A 21,466-nucleotide genomic window follows, 5' to 3' on the forward strand; every position below is an offset into this window, starting at 1 on the left:
CACTTGAACAATGGGATTAAAAGGCTTCTTCAAAACAGTATGATTTTTACCTGTGTAATAAAATCCAGCGGCAGCTAAGTCATCAGGTTTTTGGGTCACATCGGTTGGCCAGTTGTCATAAGTTCGTAGTCGAGATTCTACAGTAGCATATATGGGGTTCCTGGGGCCATGGTGACTTTGAATGCCTAGTTCTTTCATAGCCAGCTTAGGATCAGCTAATTAAAAAAACAATGTATGTTTTACTATAGTCAACTTGTGCACACAGTACATAATCAAAGATTTTAATTAACAATCACTTACTGGCATCTGTATTTAAATCTCGTACACCAAGTTCTGAACATGTATCACCTGCTACAGCATTTAATGGAATGTTACCAACTGGGATATTGTACAAGAAGGGGCATGATGGAAAATGCCTTCTATGTTCTTTTTCTGGATCGTCTCCAGCTTCCCAAAAACCCACAACACCAGAGCAGAAAGCACACTTCACCTGATTGAAAAAAAACAGGGAAATATTTAGAAGATGAATTTGTGGTACAAATATACTGCTATAAGCTATGAGAGCAATAAGCTTTGACATACTTTGTCTCCTATGCCCAGGTAAGAGAATCCTGATTTTGCTAACTGTGATGGAGTGACAATTTCAGGTATAGGCCAGTTTTCAAACGTTTCAAGTCTAAAAGCTTCACTCCGAAACATAGTTGTCTGATCCCACATTCCAGCATGCGATGTGTTTGAGCGTGCAGAAGATCCACTAGGCCGCGCTTGATAAGTTGTAGAGGGAAGTGGATGAGCAGGGACATCCCGAGGAGCCCCACAGAGTGGTACATTTCCAGATGAAGCTGGGTTGCTAACAAAAGGGCAAGATGGACTGATTCTACGATGTCTGGCCATTACCTGTTAGATAAAAATCATGTAGGTAAGTCAAAATTAAATAGAGAATGCGGAAATCAATGTGGGAAGACTAGAAATGGGAAATTACCTGATCCCCATAGTTCCAGTCCTCTAATCGTCCACCACAACAGAAACATTGTACTTCCAGTCCACGACCAGTGTAATAGAAGCCTGCCTTTGCGATACGCTGGGGATCAACAGCAGCATTGGCTGGCCAGTTCTGGAATGTGCGAAGTCTGCTTTCTTCGACATTCATATTTTAGAATTTTCTTTATACTGTCAAAATGCAGTTGATTTTATCAGTGCTGGAAAGATAAGATAAGAAGTTAGCAAAACATACATCTGGTTTCAACAACAGTGCTTTCCTTAATTGTACTTGATCAAGTAATTCACTCAATGATGAGAGAGTTCTTGAATAAGAGGAGGAAAGAACCGTGGGAAGCTATCAGTGAGGATGCTGATGCCTCTCCAAATGGATCAGTTTTGAACAGTTTCACATAGAAATAAAGATAACAATTATGCCCCGTTGAAACTTACTACGATCTAGTCATGAAGTAACCTTGTTTGCGAAGTGCATCGTACACATACGCCCCATCGAATGTCAAATTCCTATACCTTGACCCAACCTTCATAAATAACAATAAAAAGAACGCAACTTCATTCATTGAAGTGTGGAATGTAACATAGCTTTGATGGCCGCAGTCCGCGTCCTGATCACTTTGCAGCCAGTGTTTAAGAAACGTCAACGAAATGAAAACGATAGATCGACCTCACTTCGCTTTTTCTTGTTTTGTTTCTTCTGGTGTTTCGTTTTCGTTGATAGGTTACGTACGTACCGTGTAAGTATTTTCCGGTCGTGAAAATCTAGACAATTAATGAAATAATACTCTTTCAAATATCGCAATAATCGAAAACTTAAATGTTTTCATAAACTCAAATTCGCCCTAAGTGAAATTATTACATGTATTTGTCAAACATTGGTTAAATTAGGTGTCTTAGTAAAGCATTGGCACCGTCATCACTCCTCAGGGGCAATATAACGCAAATAAATAAATAAGCCACTCACGAAATACTTGATTTCAATACTTGGACAATTTTACCTGCTCTACCCTATTTTTATCCTACCCCAACTTGTTTAGAGCAACAGCTGTTATAAATTATACATGTCAGAACATATTAAAATGCTCAACATTTTACATTTGTATTATTTCTTCTGGTTTAGAATTACATGTTTATTAATATCAAATGAATCTGAAACAGTATGCTTCTCTTTCAGGCATCACCACCTCTGATTCTGCTGCGTCATTCAAAATGAGTTCTGTCAAGCATCTTGTTGCATCCATAGTCCATTTCCTAAATGATCAAATGCACAATGGTGGATTGTCCTCTGATGCCGTTGAAAGTTTGGAAGTGGCAATTCAGTGCCTGGAGAGTGCTTATAGTGTTTCTGGTGCTGATGAAGCATTGAGACCGACCACACCCCTTCTTGACATTTTCCGAGACTACTCGGGTACCCTTGAAGATGTACGTAATTTTTAAATGTTCAGTTACTCTGATGGAAAAACAAAGCTACTGATGTTAAATTTTCATTTTTTTCACACAGGCTGAAGAGCTTCCTCCTGAAGCAAGCCCAGAATGTAAAGCTGAAGCTGAAAGACTGAAAGCTGAGGGTAACTCATTGATGCATGAAGAGAAGTACCAGGAGGCTATTGATGCTTACTCCAAGTAAAAGGAACATTTTTATTAGCTTTACTTAATTTAAACGTAATTTTTCAATTCTAATTTTTTTTCCCCTTTTTGTAGGGCTATTGCACTTGATGGTCGAAATGCCATCTACTACTGCAATAGAGCTGCCGTACATAGCAAGCTGAACAACTACCAGCAGTCTATTGCTGATGCTAAACAGGCCTTAAAAATTGATTCATCTTATTGTAAAGCATACGCACGACTAGGGTTAGTAAGGGCTGTATGACATCAATCTGAAGCAATTCTTTTCATTTTAGTACATTGCTACTGTTTTTATTTTACAGATTAGCTCATGCTAGTCTAGGACAACATGAAGAAGCTCGAAATGCATATGCCAAGGCTTTGGAAATGGAGCCAGACAATGAAAGCTACAAAAATAATATGCAACTTGCTCAAGAAAAAATAACAGGTGCAGGTCCCTCTCCATTCCTAATGGGAGGTGAGCCCAATTTGGCAAACTTGGGACCCATTGGAAGTATGCTTGGTAACAGTAACCTTATGGCCATGGCATCACAAGTTCTGTCTGATCCCAACATGCACAGAATTACACAGAATGTGTAAGTTTTTCTTTTCTTGTAACAACAGCATATTTTATTTGTTTAGAAAAGCTTTGGACTAGTCATTTTAATCTTTTAACAGATACAGCAATCTTGTTTCGGGCAACCCCCAAGGAAGCACTGGGGCCATGGATGCTTTGCTTCGAGCGTAAGTAGTGATCTCACCATTTGATTATGTTAAAAACTTCCTTGTACTGAACGTTATTTGGTTCTTTTCATTATTACAGTGGTCAGCAACTTGCTGAGCACATGCAAAGTGCAAACCCAGAACTTGTTGAACAGCTCCGAAGACAATTAGATACACAAAATCAGAACAATGGAGCTCCTGGAGAAGAGCCTCCTGCACCACCCTCCATTTGATCTGGCCTCGAGATGTCATAACTCAAACTCTTTGAATGGGAGTTGAAAAATATCAAATGTCTTTGTTGTTTCCATTGACATGTACAAAGATTATCCAGACAGTCCTGGTACCTTGATATTGGTGTTACTGAAATAATTATATTATTTCTATTTTTGGTAATTGGTTTTACTATTTCTTCAACATCCTATATTTTATTAGGAGTTTGTTGGTCTTGTTAAACACAATGAAAGTAAATATTTGTACATCAAAATTCTATATTCCTCCTCTCATGGTTATAGAGACACCAATTGTTAATTACTCTTTTCTTAACTAGATAGAGTTCATTACAGTTCATGTGAACCAAGTGTTTGGCTGTACCAATGTTTAAAGAAAACACAACATTCTCAATTTTTACTGTGGTTGCACAACATATTCTTTGCTACTTAAATATTGGTTAATGCTAAACCAAAAAAGATTTTTCTTTGATTAACTAAACCCTGAAGTCTAGTCCACAACAGAATGTTCACATAATTCTTGCATTTCATCAGCAGTGAATAAAAATAATGAAATATCTTATTCTGTCATTTACTTGAGAGACATTCCATTTTCCATATGATTGGCAGTAACAATCGCTGTAGACAGTTTGAGTGCGCTTTGCATTATACAAATCAGGGCTGACTGGCCAACTGCATTCTCCAGACTAGTTCTTGCTTCTATTAGATCTGCATTAGAACGTACTAACTCAGCTCCCTTTTCAGTTAAGATCTCTCTGAAAAGAAGAGTGAAACGTCAAGTCAAAGAATGACATTGCTGAAAGAAAGTTATAATTCTTTTCCTCACCTTGAGCAGGAGCGACTGTATTCAACCATGCTTGACACGAAAGAGTCTACATGCATGCTTATAGCTACCTGGAGATTATCTTGAAAATTTTTGCCTGGGTGTAATAAAGGTTACATATTCACCCAAAAGTAATTTGAAAAACCACAAAAAAATAACAAAAGTATTCTTAGAACTCACTGAAGATTTGAAGATGTTCTTCATCTAAATGACAATCCATATTCACTGTTTTAATTATTTTAAACAATTACTATTTTATCAAATTGTTAGGACTAGGCCTGAGTTTAAAGAAGTTCACCCTCAATAAGCAAATTAGGCCATAGGGCCCTTTTAACGTTTGTTCGAGGTTTCTAAATTAACTGGCGGTTAGCGCCAACCGGAGGAAGGTTGTCTCACACTGTTTCTAAACTAAACCAAAACATTTCTTTACGAAAACAGAAAAGAAACGCCTGATATTAAGTTTAACCACTTTTGAAAATTTTGTAACAAAACTATGAACATTAACTACGAAGCCGTCGACTCGAAGACATCAGACGAGACGTCGGATAATGAGTACCATATAGTTGACAACACTGAGAAACAGCTGACCGGCCGACTGCCCCCCCTCCCTTCCCCCATCCCCCCGCCCCGCACCTCATATGCGCGTCACTGGTCCGACCCGACCGGCAACACTTGTTGTTGTCAGTTTTCTTCTCCGCTGTCCTTGAACCCGTTTCTCTCATCTCATAGTTTGTTACCAACCCGTCCGTTGTAAAGTTATACGCCGCCCTTCACCACAGTACACCATGCCGGCCCTTCACCAGGTAAACTTTCTCACCATTCCCACAGGTTTAACCTTTGGTCAGTATCAACTTTTCAGAATAAATTAGTGCAAAAGTTGATTTACTTTTGCTCTCTGTAAATATTATAAAGGGAGAAAGAAATGTTTGTCACAAAAATGTTGGTGTTCATTATTCTTGATTTGTTAAACAAATATTACTACTTCATTTCTCTTGCTTATTTCTAGGTGAAGTCGTTGCTGTGGGGAATTCGCCCAAAGGGATCCTTAAGGTTCCAGCATAGTTCGAGCACCAAGTTAAATGATGTTGTTATTGTTGGGGCGGCTCGAACTCCTATGGGGTCATTTTGCAGTCAGCTAGCATCCATTCCTGCGCCAAAACTTGCTGCTGTTGCAATTAAAGTATGATTTTGAATTCTTCTGCTGCAGCAGCTTGAATAAAGAGCAGGCAGCGTTAGAGATTTACAATACTTTATGTTGTGCAGGCTGCTTTGGAACGAGCCGGTATTTCGAAGGAGGAAGTTCAAGAAGTTTACATGGGAAATGTGTGTCAGGGCATGTTAGGACAGGCACCAGCAAGACAAGCCGCATTATATGCAGGTAACTTTTACTCCCAGAAAAGCTTCAAATTTAAAAGATTTTGTTTCATGACACCCTTCTAAATTATTTTCAGGTTTGCCAAAGTCCACAGCTTGTACTACGATCAACAAGGTGTGCTCATCAGGAATGAAATCGATTATGTTGGCAGCTCAGGGTTTAATGTGTGGTCATCAGGATGTCATTGTGGCTGGTGGCATGGAGTCAATGTCTAATGTGCCCTTTTATATGAAGAGAGGAGACACTGGCTATGGTGGAGTTACATTGCAGGTTTGTTGAGATCAAACCTCATACTAAACTTGAAAATGAGCTGTATGAGTAATAATGAAATAATGACATTTCTCCTTGTCAGGATGGTATTGTATTTGATGGTCTCACAGATGTTTATAACAAAATTCATATGGGAAATTGTGGTGAAAACACAGCTAAAAATTTGGGTATAACTCGCAAGGATCAGGATGAGTATGCCATTCAAAGTTATCAACGAAGTGCAGAGGCATATAAGTCCGGTGCCATTAAGGAAGAATTGGTGCCTGTGAATGTTCCACAAAAAAAAGGTAAAGTTTCCATGGAGCAGGCCATCAAAGAGATTTTCAAATTGATTGCCGATTTTTGACTTTTTCTTGTTTATCCCACCCCCTTACACTGTGACAGGCAAACCAGATCTTATTGTCTCAGAAGACGAAGAATTCAAACGAGTTAACTTTGAAAAGTTTTCTAAACTTCCAACTGTATTTCAGGTAAATGCCAAATATTCAACCAATGGGTGATTTTTTGTACACACAAAACATAATCTAATCCATCTGTTTTATAGAGAGAAGGAGGCACTGTAACTGCAGGAAATGCATCAACTCTCAATGATGGTGCAGCAGCTTGTGTTCTTACTACCCGTGATGCGGCTGAACGCCTTGGAGTTAAGCCTATTGCAAGAATTGTTGGATTTTACGATGCAGAAACAGAACCCATTGACTTCCCGATTGCACCTGTCTTTGCAATTCCCAAAGTAAATATTTGTGTATTATAATAATTTAATATACACCTAAAACTGAACTAATTATAGTAAATCTCATTGCTTATTTTATTTTGATTCACAGCTGCTAGAGCGCTGTGGTGTTAAACAAGATGAAGTTGCTATGTGGGAAATCAATGAAGCTTTCAGTGTAGTTGCCCTTGCTTGCCAAAAAATGTTAAAACTGGATATGAAAAAATTGAACATCCATGGAGGTGCTGTTAGTCTTGGTCATCCCATTGGGTTGGTATAATTTTATCTTTTCTGAAATTAAAATCTGTAAGTGTTAAGTCTATCTAATTTTGTAATCTTATTCCAGTATGTCAGGGGCTCGTCTTGTGAACCATCTTGTGTATTCATTGAAACCTGGTGAAAAGGGTGTGGCAGCCATCTGTAATGGAGGTGGTGGTGCATCTTCAATCCTTATTGAAAAATTGTAAGTTGATACCTTTACATTGAACTCTCATATTTTTTAAGTTCAAATACTTCCGGAATGTTATTGTTGGTAAATGTTCATTCTCTTTTGGTGTGAGGGTTAAGATCATTTTTATCAATCTTATGACTAAAAGCAGAAAAATGTCCACTGGATGTGTTGGTTAAGATGATTTCTGCCAGTTTCAATGAAATAATATTTTATTTACGATCATGTGTCATCACAGTTGCGAGACTGATATTTTTAATGGTACTTTTATTTTTTGTGATAGATTATTTTTGTAAAACATTTCTTTCTTTGTGCTGTTTATCTTTTTTAAATGTAATAGTCTTTATAGAATGTTGTTTTCAAGCTGGTTTTAGTCATCAATAAAATTATTTTTATGTAATATCCTTATTTTATTGGCTGAGCTTTAATAAGCATAAAGCTCTTACCCACTGAAAACAGCACATTTTCCTTAAATCAGGTTCTGAAAACCTTTTTCTTTAAAATTTTGAGACCAACAAATGTCTTTAACTACTCCCAAACAGTAGGCATCATAGTCACCTCTTCAAATTGCAGACCGATGGAACGCCCTCCTAGTGGAAAGCCACAACTTGTATTGTACACAAAGGATCCCTGCCCCCTCTGTGATGAACTTAAAGTGGATTTGGAGCCTTTTCTTGGTGAAGTGGAGTTTAAATCTGTGGATATTACAGTTCAGGGTAATGAACGGTGGAACAAACTATACAGGTATGATATACCTGTCCTTTTCCTGGAGGGTCACTTCCTTTGCAAACATCGACTAGATAAGCAAACTCTTCTGCAACGCCTAAAACAACTTCAGCAGCATTGGTCTGGGAGATGAAATAATATATTAACTTAAGACCAACTTACTGAAGATTAAAAATGCTTGAACTGCACATCATCCCCATCAAAACTAAAAATGATAAACATTTATTTTAGGTCCCTCAAACTTTGGCTATGTAATTTGTGCTTTTTAAGTATTTTATAACTAGTATACAAGGCAATTATTTCAAAACTTATCTCAGCTATGATTTCACAGAAACTGTTGTAACATGGTAATTATAATAAAAATGAATTGCCAAACATTTTAGACAATAAGCAAAAATTCTCTGATAAGTCTTCAAACAACTTCATAAAGTTAACAATACTAATTCATTGTGCATAATTTGACTTAAAACACTTTCTTTGGCACCTATTTTGGTATCTGTTTAAGGCAATTATCTTTATGGCAAGTTACAAAATTAACCAACTCAGACTTGAATATTTAAAATGATGACAAAGAAAAGGAAAAGACAAGGAATGTATGCAATGTATTCTAAATTTTAGTGTTGACTGAGCTGGCTTGTATAAAATATATTGAGGTCTATTCTAAAGGCTTATGAAGTCATAACTTGCCACATTGATGAAAGGGATAAGCTGCATACACTCATGTAAGCATAATATATTGAGATTTTTAAGAGTGTCCACTGCTGAGCCACTTTTAAGCACCATCGTCTTATTCTGTTATCACAGTCCTTAAGTTGTTCATTAAATACACTTCGGACACACCAACGGGACATAACAAGGAATGAAGACATTCTGTAAAGTACAAAAGAGTTTTGTAAGATTGCTATTTTCTACCCAACAAAGTAGAAATGAAGTCATTACTTTACCTCGCATGAGTTTTTAATGTGTGTTCAATACCACGCATCAAGTCATTTGTGCGGAAGATCAAGAGCATTTGTCTATCAACATCTTGAAGAACACCAGTAATTTGTGGTAAATACTTAGGAATCTCTTTCTGGAATTCATTTTTCTGACCATGGAGTAAGCAAAATTATTGGTATTTGTAAGAGGTTTGTTTAAAGTTACTTGTGTTCTCACTCACCTCTGAATCTGTGAAATTAACTTTGTCAACACCTGACATTATAGTATTCCATGTACGTCCGCTCACCATACAAGCAAACAATGGCCACATTTCACCAACTCCAAGATTTTGGCTATGAGTCTTCATTCCATCTATATCACTATTCAAGATACTGAGCCAAAGTTTAGAATACTCCCAACGGAACTGATTGGTCAAATCCTATTGAGGATTGTAAAATGAAACCAGTCATACGAGAAAGTAACTGTTACTTTTCAAGTAACCAAAATACTCATTGAATACTTACAGCATACAGGCCATGGTCAAGAAGAATCACCTCAACTTTATTGGACTGTTTATTCTTTTTTACCAATATGTTTCCAGGATGAGGGTCACTATGAACAAATCCCTCACCAAATATCATCTGCGAGTAGAGACAGCCCAATTTGTGTGAAACCTCATATGGGTCTATTTTATTTTCTTGAATGTAAGGAAGATCATTGACTTGTCCACCCTCAACATATTCCATAGTCAAAACACGGTGATTGCTGAGGTCCCAGTAAACTTTTGGTACCTACAAAAATCACATTGTATATCAAGTTTGATATGTACCCAAACAAGAAAAATAGATCATTGCTGATATTGGTTGCACCTTCAGCCATGGAAAATGATGAAACATTTTTGATGCCTTTTCAGCATTTTCTGCTTCTTGTAAGAAGTTTAATTCCATTGGTATATTACGCTTCATTTCTGTCACTAACCATTGGAAGCGAAAGTCAGGAAATACAATCTCTACAAGTTTAACAAGAGCCTGAAAAAATAGTGAGGAATTAAAACGAATATGAGTATTCCTTATCATCCTCCACTAGCTTATTTGTAAATTTGTCACCACACATACCTCCATTGTTGTCATGTCAACAGTAGAATTTCCTTTGATGTATGGATGTTGAACCTTAACCGCCACAGTTGTTCCATCTTTTAATTTAGCTTTGTGCACTTGAGCTAGAGAGGCTGCCCCTAGAGGAGTTGGTGAAAACTCCTCAAAAATTTCTTTAGGCTGCAATTGAAATAATTTTGTAATGAGGAATTTGTAATAAGTTAAAATAGGTTCACAGAAAATTGTGAGAACTTTGGACAGACAAAAATATTTTGCAAGCATAGAGTAACTTACATCACATTTTAAATCTTGACGTAACACACGCTGAATCTCTTCAAAGGAAGATGTTGGAGCTTGGCTGTGTAAAACTTTCATAGTTTCTACGTACTCATGAGGCAAAATGTATTCAAGAGCTCCTATATGTTGTCCAACTTTAACAAATACTCCTCGATTTGCACAACATAACTCAAGGAGGTTTTCTGCTGCTTTTCTATGAACCTAAAATATATAATTTAGGATGGTGAAACATTTTAAAGTTATTTTCAAGATTTATTAATTATTAGATATTCTTACTTTTGATTTTAATTCTAAGAACTCGGGTGTGTCTCTGGGAAGATTGCTGGAGTACAATTCAGTTTTATACAAATACGAAATTTTCAGTACCTAAAACAATGATGTTTTGAAGATCAAGGGATCTGGCTTTCAATACTATAGAAGACAGTGAATCATTTTTTCATGGCAAGTGATGTAGAAACTCACTGTGGACGCAGCTCTACCCAAACGTACAGCGCCAATAGAATCAATGTTGTACTGATTGGCATGTAAAGAAAATGCTGTTCCAGTTAAGGTTCCTACTACTGTTGCATACTTTAGTATTCTTCTAGCGGGCCACATGATAGATGGTTTCTTGACGTTTCACTCTGGAGAGTTATCTAAATATATGACACTCAACTAGCAGCCTTGGGATACTTAACCTAATATAGGAAGGTTTTATCTCGGTTTGAAACCAAACCAGAAGATAACATTCTATACAAACTAGAATTTCTTATCTCCAACAACTTTGAAAACTAACATAATCCATTCCTCCACAAAACAACTGCTTAAAACTTGGTATATAAACTAAAAACCTTCAAAAAGATGACATAATCTTCAGCGCATAGCGTAGCAGACAGGGAAGGAGTTGAGCGGGGCAGCGGGGCTGGGAAAGGGGAGGTGGGGTGGGAGGTGCAGCAGGGGGAGGGGAGAGGGTGAGGTGAGAACTTGTCATCACAAGGCAGTGGACTTTGGTTTCGATGGGTGAGGGGCGTAGGGGGCGGGGTACACGTGCGTGTGCGTGAAGAGGTGCAAACAATGCAAACGAACATCGGTTTCATACCAGTAACACATATTTGCATTTATGTACAGGCGTCAGATGAAGTTAGAAGCATTCCAGTTCCATTGCGGGGAAATGGCTAACACAGACACATGCCGAACTCAGGTAAGTGTAGGCGAAGGCTCAAAATCTTTGGGGATAAAACAGAATGCACGTCCGTCATTAGCCGTTTCGTAACTGACAAGTTAAGCATTCAGTTTAGTTTGTAAATGGTTCCCTCACTGGGCCTTAAGTGATTGCTGGTTCAGCATGCGCAAGCTCGCTCTCTCACAGCGCCCCAGAGAGAGAGAAAACACAGCCCCCAAAAAACACGCGCACAACACGCGAGCCCACACCCAGACTCGCACACGCCCAGAGCCCCCAAAAAAACCAAAAAAAACCAAAAAAAAAACGAACAAACTTCCCCGCCAACCCCTAAGCAAAGAAAAAAAAGCGCCAAAACCGGAAACAAGAATCAAGCCCGCAAGCAACCCAACCAACCGAAAAGGGAACCAAAAAAGTTTCCGAACCCTAACCCAAAATAAAAGAGCACCCCCTAAAAAAAACAAAAGGGTCCAAAACAATAAAATCAAAAAACAAAAACCTTGGAACTTGCCTTGCCAATAAATCCGCCCCCCAATAAAGGGGTAAAAAAACAAGGGGGTTCAAAAGAATAAGCAAAAAAATAAACCCTGCCCAAGCAAACCACCACGCGGGAGCACAAGGACCAACACACGAAAGCCCACCCCAAACCACACACACACACAAACAAACACGAAAGAGCTCACCAACACACACACAAAGAACCACCACCGAAGCAACCACAACCAACGACACCGTGAGGGCCGAGAAACGAATAGACAAGAAAAAGCGACTCACAACCCAACCCGAGACAACCCCACCACACACCCCCAAGAAGCCAGCAGACCACACCGGGACAACCCACCACCAGCCAACAGTGGGCAACAGAGCGCACCCCCTCGCGACACATCAAGAGACAGCAAGCACCAGACAGCACCAGAGAGGACACAGGGGCCCACACCTGTAGAGAAAAGCCCCGCGCGCCCCGCGCTTAACCGCTCATACAGCGCAACACCCCCACATAGCGAGGGTGCTATTGTAGCCATCGGCTCACGCTATAGCAACATGGCCGACCCACAATGTACTGTGTGGCTGGAGTCGAACTCTTAGGCGGGTTACTACCATGATCCTGGTTACAATGAACAGGAAACAATAACAGAGGTGCTTTCCTGTCTGGAGATATCACCCCCCAGGTAGACTAGCGCGCGCGCTCAACTCTGTTCGGGAGTAACTTACAGGCTCAAGACATGGCAAAAACGGTTTCAGTGTGTACTACTTGTGCAGCACAGTACATAGGAAATGCCCGACGGGCACAAGGATGTACGCCACGGACCGCGTTCGCTTGGGGCAGTTGTTAGGGAGGGGGATGGTCCGGTCGTGGATTGAAGTCCCACCCGATACGGGTGATTCAATTCATGTGAACTTCCGAACGTATCTTTAAACGCGAACTTGAACTAGGGAGAGGTGAGTTGGTGGTGTAGCCCCCTCCCCCACACCTGAAAGCACTTTCGCCCGTGTTGAGCCAGCCACCCACGGGGCATCGCCGCAGCCATGAGAGAAGGGCGCCCTTCTCTCATGCAGGCAGCCAAGGAGGGACTATCGGCTTTGTACGAAAGGGGCCTCCCGTCTGCAAAGAAATAACACGTGCCGTTGCGTTCCCTCCATGCAGCGGTGTGCCAGGCGCGTCGCCATGGGAGCAGCCAGGAGACATGGGGCGACATGAAGAGACGCCATGAGGCATGCAACACTGCTCCAGCCCGTGCTCCTGCCTGCTGACCTGCCTGCTCGCAGACACGGGCCTCGCCGCCTCCTCGGCCTCCACCAAGCAGCGACGCAAGGGCCGCGGAGGCGGCGCCGCGGCGCCCTCGGCCTCGGCCAGCAGGCGAGCGGGCGGCGCGCTGCGCCGTGGCGACGGCCAGCGCCAGTCCACGCCGTTCCTACCCGAGGCCCGCCATGTCGTTTACCCGGGTCACATGCAGGTACTCGAGCCAGTCGGCCGAGGCGGGGGGCGCCCGTATGGGACGAACGAGGCGGGGGCACACAGGCCTCGGCCATCGACAGTGACAACCGATCGACCTCCTTCGGTCGGCTGACAGGCTCGCTGGGTGGCCGAGGGCAGTCGACGGCGACCTCCAGGAGAAGCGCCGCGCGCCGCCACGTCGCGGCCAGTGTCACGGACCGCCTCCTCCAGACCCACGTCCGCATCGGCGAGCCGCAGCCACCACCTCCCGACGGGTCACCCCGCGGGGCACCCCACGGGGCAGCCCGCTGGACAGCAGCCCGGTGCGGGGAAGGACCGCGATAAGCCTGCGAGGGGCGCCGCGAGGGCCGGGCTGCAGCGGGGCCCGCGCCCACCAGGGCCGCAGTGCGCGGCCGCTGCGCACCAAGTCATCCTCCGGCAGCCACAAGACTGGCGCCCCCGTCCTGCCAGCAACACCGCCGCGCGCTGCCGCCCCCAGCAGCAGGGCCGCCCGGACGGGCGGCAGCGTCCGCGCCTCAGTGCCGAGCCACCGCGTCAGCGCGCGGGGCCGCGGAGGCGGGGCCAGGGCGCCGCCCCCGGGGCACGGTTCGGCCACCGTCGGTGGCCAGCGCCCGGCCGTCGCCAGGACCAACCTGACCCCCTGCAGACCACCAGACGGAGCGGCCAGACGGCCAGTCCTCACGCCGCAGCCTTCGGGTGCGTCTAATAAGTACAGATTAGAGTCCATCTCCATCCCCACGATGGCTGATAGCAGACGAATCCTTTCTGGTCACTCCAGGAGCGACCCGCACTCGCCCGCCGCCCAGGGTGGCCTCCCTCGCGTCGGTGTCGCGAGCCACCGCCGCACCTAGACCGCGCCGACGCAGGCGCACTCGCCGACCTTCCAGGGCGTTGCTCCAGCCCGAACCTTCCCGGTCCAGGACGACGCAATACTCCAGCGCGTCCCTCCGGCCTTCCCGCTCCAGACCTACGCAGTCCAGGGCGTCACTCAAGCCCCAGCCATCCCTCTCCAGGACAAAGAACGCCCCCAGGGCGGTGCTCAGACCCCCGCCATCCCGCTCCAAGACAAGGAACGCATCCAGGGCGGCCCTCAAGCGTGCACCATCTCGCTCCACGACGAAGCAGAACATCTCCAGGGCGGCGCTTAAACCCCAGCAATCTCGTTCAAAGACAAAGAACAATGCGTTGCCACAGCCATCCCGCACCAAGACGTCGCTCAACCACCCTCACTCCAGAACGACTCACTTGAACGGAGAACTCCAGCCTCTGCCTTCCAAACGGAGAGCGGTGGCGTCCCAGGCGTCGATAGCGACGCCGTGGCGTTCGAGAGAGACGCCCTCCTCCAGGGTGTCTGTACCTCGCCGATCCAGGAAGTCTCCGTCCTCGCAGTTGTCCCTGGGGGCCGCGAGGACCGTAGCGGCAACTCGCTCGCGGCTGCCACCGCCGGCCGTGCATCGGGGCGTCCGCGGCGCGGCATCCTACTCGGACGTGACGGGGATGGACTGGAGCGACGGCGAGGCCCGCGGCCGCGGCCGATGTCAGCGGGCGGCCGGCAGGATCCGGGTGAGTGAGTTCGTCCTTCGCCCTGCGTTGAGATGGTCAAGGGACTTTAGTTTTCTAAAACAAAAATTATTTATGTGGAATTTTTCAAGATTGTAAATGGGAAAGTTCCCATTTTTTTCCTGGGACAATTTTGAACTATAAAATCTTAGGTACCACTGCGCCTCTCCCCCTACACAGATGCACCGCGCCCTGGCGCCCGCTCCGCGAGGCGGTGAGCAGGAGCAGCCGACGGGGTCCTGGCCGTGGCCGTGCGCGGGGCGCCGCTCTGACCGCGCGGACCGAGCCGACCGGCCGCCCACCCGCCGCGTCATGCCCGGAGCACCTGCAGGCCGGCCCGCGGGCCCCACCGCCCTGGCGCCTCTGCCCGCCCAGCGGGGGCCCAGCGCGGCCATGCTGCAGCTGCAGGTGGCCCAAGACCTCCTGCGTCCCGAGTGCATCCGGCAAATGTCGGACCGCTGCCTGGCGCAGCCCCCGCCGAGCAAGAAGCCGTCGCCGATGAAGCGCGACAGCAAGGTGGCCGCCGTCGCCATCGCCGCCGACATGGACCGCGGCGGCGTGCCCGCCCCCGTGTCGACGGCGAGGTGGTACGGTCCGGCCACGACGAAGCAGCGCCAAGGACTGCCCACTCCGGACCAGGCCGCGGGCCCCGCGCCGCCCTCCGCGCCGCCGCTGCTGGAGCTGCCTCGGACCTCCGCCAGCAAGCCGTCCGCAGAGCCCTCGCTGACCAGGGTCACGCGGCGCTGCTCGGGCAGCGCGCTGCGCCAGCACCCCGACGTCGCGGACGTGCCGCGGCCGTGCCGGCGGAGGAAGTCTGCCGTGGCCGCGGGGCACGGGATGGCCGGGCGGCTCAGGGCGCCACGCACGCAGAGGTGCACCGGCGAGGAGCCCTGCAGCTCGCTGAGGAGACCGCCGCCCAGGTCGCCCCGCAGCACGGGCCGCACGGTCACCGCGCCGCCACCCCGGGCCGTGGCTCCAGGGCGCGCAGAGGGGGCGGCTGCCAAAGACCTGGGACGTCCGGCGAGGAACGGCAAGCCGGAGTACGCCCCGAACCGCAAGACCCCGTCAACCAATAACGCACGAGTCCAGGCACCAGCACGTGCCAAGCCATGTCCAGTCTCTCCGCCCACCCCAGTGCCCAAACGACAAGCCCGGAAACGGAGAGATCAGAAGGAGCAGAGGGAGGTTAGAAGGGAGCAGGATGCTGCAACTCGTAGGTCAAAGGAAAACTTAAGAATTTCGCAGATGAATAAACGGTGCAGATGATACTGGCCTTGACCTCATCAAAAACTCAATGAGACCAAAAGACAAATTTGTCCTAAAACTCGAGTCACTAAAACAGCCATAAGAACACAACAACTTTTAGTAGTCAGAAAATCTGATAATGGTTTTATTTCTACTGGTATGATTTCACAAAATAACTAAAAAACTTCAACTGAAATAATGAACAAACATCATTCTCTTTAATTTTAATACAAAAATACCACTGCTGAAATTGTATGGAGACCTATTCAAATTAGGTAGATTCATAGTAACACATCAAAATGGACATAATTTGTTGAGAACTACTTATGGAGAATGAAAAAAATATATTACACAAACTTGAAATTGTTGCAAAAGCACTTAACGAATGACAAGATGTTGGTCACTGGGAAGGAAGAATGAATTACAAATTACTGGGCAGAAACAAACATGCAGGAAAAATTAAAAGCCCCCCCACTAGAACCAACAGTTTAACACTCCACAGCACAAAATTCCAGTTAATTGATTTCATCTTATATATGTGCTAAAACCCAATGCAAAAGTGCTTCCCTCCGACTATCCAAAAGTGCATCTCCCTATTTGCAAATATCACAGATACTTCATAAGACAATATTTAGTTGTTCTGATCAAAGCATATTTAAACATATAATTTTACAAAGTTTAGTTTATAAATTAAGAATTTTTTATTTCTTAATTGATAATTTAGGAACTCTGGGGCGTTACATTAGTTTACTTCCTGACCAAACAAGTAAATTCATTAGATCAGAAACATCACTCTCACTCACTAGGTGCGGACATTAAAGAAGAAAATCACAAAAAGATTCTAGAAATAAAGAGGAAGTCATGAGTTTATGCTTACTACTCCACATAATTTTGTTATTCACTTCTCACCCAGAAGTTCCTTGTGCCTCAATTATCATTCAGATAGTAATTATGTACCATTAAAGATGGTTGATGGTCAGAAATTGCTTAACTATTCACACATGCAACATGCACACATACACACAAACGCTAATCAAAATAAAAAAGAATGATATGCATGTTAATTTCTTTAAATTATAACAATTAAAAAATCAACAAAGAGGGTTGACAGCCATGTAGACTACAAAGGATTCCCCACAAAAAATATTACAAGATATGAAAAAAAAAATATCATAAAATATCATCCTTGTCTAAGCACACACACGTAAGGGAATGCAAATTAACACATTCCACATTCTTAAGATTTACATCAGTTCTTAGATTAATTTCCAAGATTAAATTCAACTATTATGCATGCTACTGAGAAAAAGAATTCATAGTGAGCTTCTTATAGGAGAGCAACCTCTCTTACAAGGAAACGGATAGCATTAAATCAAAGATAAACGTGTCCCTTAGAGAGCGGGTTAATCATTCGCCCTCAAAAATAATTTCAAGATTGCAGGTGACGATTATTACTCTTACAAAACAAAAAATTGCTCCAACATCTGAAAAATCAACATACTGGATATGCCTCCATCATAGGCACCATAAGATACATTTTGACTAATGTGGACCATAGGAAAACCCCTCACAGGTACAATAATCCTGGAATGAAAAAAAAAAGTTCAATCACCTATCTAACACACACGTTTTAAGAAGGAAATTGGAAAATTTCTCAAACCAAAATTATGGAACTACATTTAAATGGCTAAGTCATAACAAACTAGCACTAAATAAAATCCCAGACAGGTCCAGAATTAGTAAAATCATATTATCTAGAACAGAGAAGGATAACGGAAAGATTTATTTAAATTGATCATGTTTTGGAAACATTAAAAAAATCATATACTGGCAAGGGGCAATATAATAGTGTCATTTAGCGCATATGTATTGCAATTTCATTCGTAGTTTATGGTAATAAATTAGGAAACAATACAAAGAAAACAATGAAAATGTTTTCCTTTACAATGAACATCAGGTAACTTGCTTACTAACATTTCATAACAGACAACACAGTCTGTTCATTGCACAAATATTTAGTTCTGTTACACACAGTATGTTAAACTAAACACCCTTCATATAATTTTATTCTAAAATGGACATAGCTAAGCTCATAAACAATTAATTAATGTTTTCTTAAATTCTAAGACAGTCTTCAATGTGATGGAAACCAGCAGATATGCTAATACAGATAAGTTAACTTCACTAAGGAATTCATCAACATCCTTCACTAATTGTCTACAGGTTTTAATGAAAACCATTGATTTGGGGAGGGGGGAGGTGGCAAGTTCAGATTTGAAAAGAAAAAGTTAGGTTCAGGGGGGAGGGTGTGGAGGGGGGATGAAAAGTCTATATCTTCTCTAGATTATTGACTTGCATGATGCTATACATTAGATTAATTAACAATCTATTTCAACATCACTTGTCTCTATTTCTGATGAATCCTCATCCATTACTGTTCCAGATTCATCATCAACTAAAATTGCAGCTGGTAAAGTGGTTGATACCGTTGTCACTGGATGAAGCTGTGTTGTGTAAACACCTAGGACCTAAGAAAAGAAGCAAATTTTCAAAATTGAAAGAAGGAAAAGAAAAATCGTAATATATTGAGTGAAATAAAATAAATCAACATGTTAGTCGTCAACAACATTTCTACCTGTACTGTGGCACCAGCATTAGTTGCAGCAAGCTCACTGGGAGAGGCTAACGATAAAACAGGAGTGTCTTCATCTATAGTCTGCATGTCATCTGTTGGACTCAGATGCAACTCATAACTTTCCAATTCAGGAATATGGGGACGAACCTTTCAAAAATTTGTAAGTCAGGAAAACAACAATACAAATGCAAACATAAAAGAGATCAGCTGATTAAATGTCAGAACATACCTTGTGTCCTCCAGGACGGTGTGGGTTGCGACATCCTTTACATCTACAGTCCAAGCAAGCTTTACTGTCCACATAACACGGGCACCGTTGGCCACAACAAGTAAGTTTCCCTGGGGTTGCTGTGGCATTCCCACAGCGGCAGCCCTTTCTCTTTAAGTTCATTGAATTCATTCCTCCCAACGTAGCTGCCCTCCCTGTGCACAGAGAGAGTTAATTACATCCATAAAAGCAGCATTCATTAAAAGTGTTACCTGGCTGTTTAGTTAAAGCAAGAGATGATTTCAAAGAAAGACTCCTCATACTTTTTATCCCTTTGTGAGGTTTTTTGAATGTAAGAGAAAGGGACTTGGCAGGCTGCAAAATTAATAAATAATATTATAGTTAAAATATACCAAAATCATTTGCTTTGGTAACAAAATAATGTGGGTTAGTAACTTAGATATGATTATTATACCTTTTCTCTAACACTCAGCTCATTTTCAGTAATTTGAGAGTTAACAACTTCTTTCTCTGAGTTGATTGTCTTCCTTTTGAATGTCATTTTACTACCAATGTTGTACACTGAATAGAGGGAGGAACCATTCGACACTGTCGAAGTGGGAGATGGAGCGGTGTGCTCATCCTCTTGCAGTGTGTCAGGCTGCGGAGAAGCACACTGCACATTTGGAGGGGAAGGAGACGATAAAACAGGAGCCACTTGAGGTTGTGTCGTATTTGAGTAGACACAAGGTAAAATGCTATAGGCGGAACGGGACAGTCCCGGCGAACTCTTGTAGTCATCTTTAAACTCTGCCCCTTCATTGATAAGCTCTACAAGGCTGGACCCTCCGGCAAGAAGACTACGATAGATAGATGTGCTGGTGATGTAGGCACAGAGCTTCTTGTAGCACTGGAGCAGGATACGCAGGAGGACGTTCTCCGCGTAGGCATCGTAGTCCTTGCACCAGGAACAGGACGGTTTGAGCCTCTTGCGGCCACCCCGGCAGCCTCTGCAGACGTGGTGCTGGCAGCCGCCGGTCGCCGCCGAGTCCCTGGGCGTGTAAGGCTCGACGAGTAGGTTGGCGCACACGGTGCACGACAGTGACTGGCGCAGGTAGGGCACCAGACGGTGCAAGTCCGCCCAGGACGACGTTGACAAGTCCGCCGCCGAGTCCGACTCCTGCTCCGAGTCCGTGGCGGTGCACTGCGCCTGCAGCACCACCCGGCTCGTCGAGACGAACAAGCTGGTGGCGTTCATGGTGTGGGCGGGGTATGCCTGTCTGTCCCGGCCGGCCGGGACCGTTTCTGTTACATGTAAACAAAGTGCAGCAGCCCCATCGCCGCCGCCGCGAGCCGAGAGGAGCCGAGGGCCAGCAGCCGTACCCGGGCCGGACGCGCCTGTCGGGTGGTCGTGGCGAGGGCCGCGGGGGCGGCTCCAGGAGGCGCAGCGCGCGCAGCGGCGCCCTCCACTCGCGGTTCAATTGACTAACGCCGCGACATGTCCATTCCTAGTCTCCATTCTGCTATCTCGGGTAACTCGGCTCAGCCTCCCAAACACACTCACCAACAAACATAACCTTACTTAACAAGGCGCAGGCGTGCCAACGGCCTCAAACGAAAACCCCTCGTCTCCCGGGCAACTGTGTTGGACCTGTTCGGTGACAGGTGTGGCGAGCGTACCTGTCCACTCCGCTCCACAACAATGAACGTCCAAGCGCCGCACGATACTGTTGCTCTGAGCTCCGACTTTTGCACTTAGACGGCTGCGTTTTGGTCGGGCCGAGCGCCCGGCGAGCCTGGCGCAGCCTCGGCGCATGCGCGAGCTGCGAGAGCGGGAGGCGGCGGCCCGGCCTTTCATTCAAACTCCTCGCTGATGATGTCGGCGGTGTTGGGCCGTTGACCCGGGCCCAGTGAGAAATGAATTTTCTTCAGCGTCGATTCGATATTGATTCGGCGCCGAAGTAGTTGAAAAAACGTCATTTTGTCCCCAACATCTACACATTAAATTGTTATGAACTTTTTATGTACGCAGCTTGCGTAACCTACAGCGCTTATTTTAAGCGCAATTACGAAATTTTGAAAAGTATTTTCAACTATGAACAATTTTTGTTCATATAACTGAGTTTAAAATAATACGCAATAGAGCATGCACACATAGATGTACGTAAGTCGTAAGTGAGTATTGAACAGTTATATAAACAATTGGGCACATCTTATCGAGATTTAGACGTCGATTCAACGTTGAATCCATGTTTCTATTATTTCTCACCCGGGCTTCCCTTTGGTCTTTCACACTTATATAAGGAGAACATGCCAATATGCCATGCCAAAATCAAACTGATATCGGACGTGTTGTTGCCTTCTTGAAAAAATTCTTATCTCTTCTCCTCTCTGACCAGATCTGGTTGCGCAGCAGTCACTCCCCAGAACATACCCGTACGTTGCCAACAGATCTTGTTCCTACTTACTGCGCTTTTCTCAGAAAACT

At 44.3% G+C, this 21,466-nt stretch overlaps 7 protein-coding genes and 1 long non-coding RNA gene across 10 annotated transcripts in view; 4 read left to right on the forward strand and 4 right to left on the reverse strand.

Moving 5' to 3' along the window:
- Positions 1-1,581, reverse strand: part of LOC113211278 (death-associated inhibitor of apoptosis 2) — a 10,048-nt gene extending 8,467 nt beyond the window's left edge. Inside the window, exons 1-5 of the mRNA XM_026429602.2 lie at positions 1,432-1,581; positions 983-1,199; positions 583-897; positions 301-490; positions 51-215 (exon numbers count right to left, since the gene is read on the reverse strand). Coding sequence (XP_026285387.1) covers positions 51-215; positions 301-490; positions 583-897; positions 983-1,150 — 838 coding nt within the window. The 5' untranslated portion in view covers positions 1,151-1,199; positions 1,432-1,581. The remainder of the gene's footprint in view (positions 1-50; positions 216-300; positions 491-582; positions 898-982; positions 1,200-1,431) is intronic.
- Positions 1,582-1,590: 9 nt separating this feature from the next.
- LOC113211282 (small glutamine-rich tetratricopeptide repeat-containing protein beta) lies at positions 1,591-4,113 on the forward strand. Its single transcript, XM_026429606.2, has 7 exons — positions 1,591-1,733; positions 2,171-2,418; positions 2,498-2,619; positions 2,698-2,847; positions 2,925-3,197; positions 3,280-3,345; positions 3,425-4,113. Exons 2-7 carry the CDS (start codon positions 2,206-2,208, stop codon positions 3,555-3,557), a joined length of 957 nt encoding a protein of 318 aa, XP_026285391.1. The 5' UTR covers positions 1,591-1,733; positions 2,171-2,205; the 3' UTR covers positions 3,558-4,113.
- LOC113211283 (uncharacterized) lies at positions 4,107-4,962 on the reverse strand. Its single transcript, XM_026429607.2, has 3 exons — positions 4,555-4,962; positions 4,378-4,471; positions 4,107-4,306 (listed from the first exon to the last, which is right to left on the reverse strand). The coding sequence occupies exons 1-3, from the start codon at positions 4,592-4,594 to the stop codon at positions 4,123-4,125; spliced, it is 318 nt and encodes a 105-aa protein (XP_026285392.2). The 5' UTR covers positions 4,595-4,962; the 3' UTR covers positions 4,107-4,122.
- A 29-nt stretch (positions 4,963-4,991) lies between these two features.
- Positions 4,992-8,062, forward strand: LOC113211280 (acetyl-CoA acetyltransferase, mitochondrial). Of its 2 annotated transcripts, XM_026429604.2 has the most exons (10): positions 4,992-5,177; positions 5,381-5,554; positions 5,638-5,752; positions 5,826-6,019; positions 6,102-6,306; positions 6,404-6,489; positions 6,564-6,752; positions 6,844-7,001; positions 7,078-7,194; positions 7,753-8,062. In XM_026429604.2, the coding sequence occupies exons 1-10, from the start codon at positions 5,160-5,162 to the stop codon at positions 8,036-8,038; spliced, it is 1,542 nt and encodes a 513-aa protein (XP_026285389.1). In that variant the 5' UTR covers positions 4,992-5,159; the 3' UTR covers positions 8,039-8,062. The 2 variants fall into 2 exon arrangements, with proteins under 2 accessions (XP_026285389.1, XP_026285390.1); XM_026429605.2 differs by lacking the exon at positions 7,753-8,062 and having other exon boundaries at positions 4,995-5,177; positions 7,078-7,579.
- Positions 8,063-8,111: 49 nt separating this feature from the next.
- Positions 8,112-11,116, reverse strand: LOC113211279 (aarF domain-containing kinase 1). Its single transcript, XM_026429603.2, has 9 exons — positions 10,677-11,116; positions 10,491-10,580; positions 10,212-10,415; positions 9,939-10,097; positions 9,693-9,851; positions 9,348-9,614; positions 9,065-9,262; positions 8,850-8,992; positions 8,112-8,775 (listed from the first exon to the last, which is right to left on the reverse strand). Exons 1-9 carry the CDS (start codon positions 10,809-10,811, stop codon positions 8,574-8,576), a joined length of 1,557 nt encoding a protein of 518 aa, XP_026285388.1. The 5' UTR covers positions 10,812-11,116; the 3' UTR covers positions 8,112-8,573.
- A 1,298-nt stretch (positions 11,117-12,414) lies between these two features.
- LOC127748934 (uncharacterized) lies at positions 12,415-13,720 on the forward strand. Its single transcript, XR_008010852.1, has 3 exons — positions 12,415-12,542; positions 13,019-13,328; positions 13,446-13,720. It is a non-coding gene; the product is annotated as an uncharacterized LOC127748934 (long non-coding RNA).
- Positions 13,721-13,728: 8 nt separating this feature from the next.
- Positions 13,729-16,156, forward strand: LOC113211258 (uncharacterized protein C11orf24-like). Of its 2 annotated transcripts, XM_052264683.1 has the most exons (3): positions 13,729-14,026; positions 14,109-14,893; positions 15,071-16,156. In XM_052264683.1, exons 2-3 carry the CDS (start codon positions 14,828-14,830, stop codon positions 16,154-16,156), a joined length of 1,152 nt encoding a protein of 383 aa, XP_052120643.1. In that variant the 5' UTR covers positions 13,729-14,026; positions 14,109-14,827. The 2 variants fall into 2 exon arrangements, with proteins under 2 accessions (XP_052120643.1, XP_052120644.1); XM_052264684.1 differs by having other exon boundaries at positions 13,729-14,893.
- Positions 16,157-16,250: 94 nt separating this feature from the next.
- Positions 16,251-20,714, reverse strand: LOC113211254 (E3 ubiquitin-protein ligase MSL2). Its single transcript, XM_026429576.2, has 5 exons — positions 19,454-20,714; positions 19,251-19,353; positions 19,000-19,193; positions 18,771-18,917; positions 16,251-18,663 (listed from the first exon to the last, which is right to left on the reverse strand). The coding sequence occupies exons 1-5, from the start codon at positions 20,234-20,236 to the stop codon at positions 18,514-18,516; spliced, it is 1,377 nt and encodes a 458-aa protein (XP_026285361.1). The 5' UTR covers positions 20,237-20,714; the 3' UTR covers positions 16,251-18,513.
- Between the last annotated feature and the right edge of the window lie 752 nt (positions 20,715-21,466).

This window comes from Frankliniella occidentalis, unplaced genomic scaffold, assembly GCF_000697945.3.
Source record: "Frankliniella occidentalis isolate FOCC.00 unplaced genomic scaffold, Focc_3.1 Scaffold20, whole genome shotgun sequence".
Classification (NCBI taxonomy): Eukaryota; Metazoa; Arthropoda; class Insecta; order Thysanoptera; family Thripidae; genus Frankliniella; species Frankliniella occidentalis.